The 2,744-nt window shown below is 39.1% G+C and overlaps 1 protein-coding gene across 2 annotated transcripts in view; it reads right to left on the reverse strand.

Annotated features, from left to right (window-relative positions):
• Positions 1-2,042: 2,042 nt before the first annotated feature.
• Positions 2,043-2,744, reverse strand: part of LOC306882732 (mitochondrial pyruvate carrier 1-like) — a 4,416-nt gene continuing 3,714 nt past the window's right edge. For both annotated transcript variants that reach the window (XM_079437582.1, XM_079437583.1), the window contains exons 3-4: positions 2,572-2,704; positions 2,043-2,440 (exon numbers count right to left, since the gene is read on the reverse strand). In XM_079437582.1, the coding sequence (XP_079293708.1) occupies positions 2,416-2,440; positions 2,572-2,704 (158 nt within the window). In that variant the 3' untranslated portion in view covers positions 2,043-2,415. The remainder of the gene's footprint in view (positions 2,441-2,571; positions 2,705-2,744) is intronic.

The following is a 2,744-nucleotide window of genomic DNA, read 5'->3' on the forward strand; positions in this document are numbered from 1 at the left end:
CATTGCCTCGTCATGGGCCTGGTCTAGCGGTGTGTCCCAGAGGTGGGACAAAGTCATTGTTTGGCAAGTCACAAGTAAGTCTCAATTCATTGCCCTCAAGTCCCGAGTCAAGACAGGCAAGTCCCGAGTCAAGTCCCAAGTCAAAGGCCAACAAGTCTCAAGTCAAGTCCAAAGTCCTACGGTTTGACTTTCGAGTCTTTTCGAGTCTTTTTAACAGAAAAATAAAATGTATACAGATTATGTATGGTTGTAAGATCTGTATTTATTAAACAAACCTTTTTTTATGAAAGAACATTGCTCAGATACATAAAAATACAAATGTAATTTTCTGAAAAAGTGCTGAACAGTGCTGCGTCTCGTCTCCACAGCATATTGCACAAGAACGAGTTGACCTTGTATTGCAAAACAGGTCTGAAAAACTGAACCAACTTTCTGAAATTGTCTTCACCTGAAATGATTGTTTCAAAACTAAAATATATCCTTAAACTAAAAACCATGCCTTCACCCTCAAAACATGTACTTGGATGAAGAGAGGATCAAAAATATCACATCTTACTGAGCTTCCAGAGCTATCATTCCTACCTTTCCTCTTTCTAGTTACATCTTGCCATGCCATATAATCACTGTCTCCATCCGTAGTATCACCCATGATAGTTACATTCACTGTACAGTTGTTGCTGATCCGCCACTTAATCTGGACAGAATTGCTCCGACTCCAAGTAAAGTTGATCCTTCTCCGTCTCCACTCAGCTCTCTCCTCAATGAAATGATTTGGTTTTCTGTCCAGAAGTCTTCGCTGAATCGTTCTTCTTCGTTGCAGTTGGCCTGATGTTTACATCGAGAGCATAGGTCTCAATTTAGTTACATTTTTAAGATGGAAAAATGTGGTTTTACAAATGCTAGAAACGTGGCTGTCAAAGGAAAGCTTGTTATCAAATAGCACACCTAGGTTCCTAAATGATGACAAAGAATTGACAGACTGTCAAGTGTTAGACAGTGTTCTAGGTTATTACATGTGGGGGTTTTAGTTCTGATAATTAACACCTGTTTTTTCAGAATTTAGCAGTAAGAAATTATTCATCGTCCAGTTTTTTATATCAACAATGCATTCCGTTAGTTTCTCAATTTGGCGTGTTTTACCAAGCCGCAAAGAAATATAGATCATATAGTATCAGCATAACAGTGAAATCAAACATTGTTTCCTGATGGTAAAGCTCTATCATGCAAAAAGGAAGCCATATGTGAACATGGTCCAGAAGCGCTGTCGTGTCCTGTGGGCCAAGGCTCATTTAAAATGGACTGTTTCAAAGTGAAAGTGTTCTATGGTCAGACGAGTCCAAATCTGACATTGGAAATCACGGATGCCGTGTCCTCCAGGATAAAGAGGAGGGAGACCTTCCAGCATGTTATCAGCGTTCAGTTCAGAAGCCAGCATCTCTGATGGTATGGGGGTGCATAAGTGCAACGGTATGGGCAGCTTGCATGTTATGGAAGGCACTATAAATGCTGAAAGGTATATAAAGGTTTTAGAGCAACATATGCTCCCCTCCAGATGACGTGTATTTCAGCAGGATAATGCAAAACCACATACTACAGATATTACAACAGCATGGCTTCATAGTAGAAGAGTCCGGTGCTGAATTGGCCTGCCTGCAGTCCAGATCTTTCAACTATAGAGAACATTTGGCACATCATTAAACGAAAAGTGCGTCAAAGACGACCATGAACTCTTCAGCAGCTGGAAACAAATATCAGGCAAGAATGGGACCAAATTCCAACACCAAAACTCCAGAAACTCATAACCTTGATGCCCAGACGCCTTCAAACTGATTTGAAAAGAAGAGGAGATGCTACATCATGGTAAACATGCCCCCGTCCCAACTATTTTGAGACCTGTAGCAGGCATCAAATTTGAAATGAGATCATTTTGTAAATAAAATTGTAAAATTTCTCAGTTTAAACATTTGTTATGTTATCCAAGTCCTATTGTGAATAAAATATCGGCTCATGTCATTTGATATTCTTTTAGTTTTTATTTTATTCAAATTATAAAAACCTCCCAACATTTCCGGAATTCGGGTTGTAAATAGATACATCGATCAATCGATAAGATAGATAGATAAATAGATAGTCAAAAAAGCAAAAGCATTATTACATGTTTTATTTTCTCCATTTTCATTTTTAACATACACACTGATCGCATTATGTGCGGAAATAAATTTATCAAATATTTCTACATTAAATACAAACCGTAACCTTCAAAGCGGTGTCATAAGGCTTAAAATGTTATATGTGTAACAGAGAGGAAATAGCATAAAACCAATCATCCATGTTTACGAATGATTATTTATGGTGTTAAAACAGATCAGATGTTGCAGTACAGATTGGTGGGTCTCCTAAAAAGCATGACCTTTATCATTTGGCCATCTTCTTCTCCATGCTGAGGAAGACAATGAGAAAGAACTTGTTACCTCATAACAGTACACAACCAGACTAACCTGAACACATCCAGAAATAAGCCAGTTTCATAATTACAGCAGACATATCAGAATGAAGTGTGAAAGGTTGTACTTGTATTTGATGAGTCTGCTGCCCTGAATGAGCTGAGCCCCTTCATTGGTGAAGTGGCAGGCGAACAGAAGCCAGTTTCTGGGCTGGACCTTATAGGCGAAGCGCATGAACAGCAGCGAGTAGCAGGTGAGAGCTGGGAAAACAAGAGTGAAAACACCTCCGTTCACCTTTGA

This window comes from Barbus barbus, assembly GCF_936440315.1.
Source record: "Barbus barbus genome assembly, chromosome: 16".
Classification (NCBI taxonomy): Eukaryota; Metazoa; Chordata; class Actinopteri; order Cypriniformes; family Cyprinidae; genus Barbus; species Barbus barbus.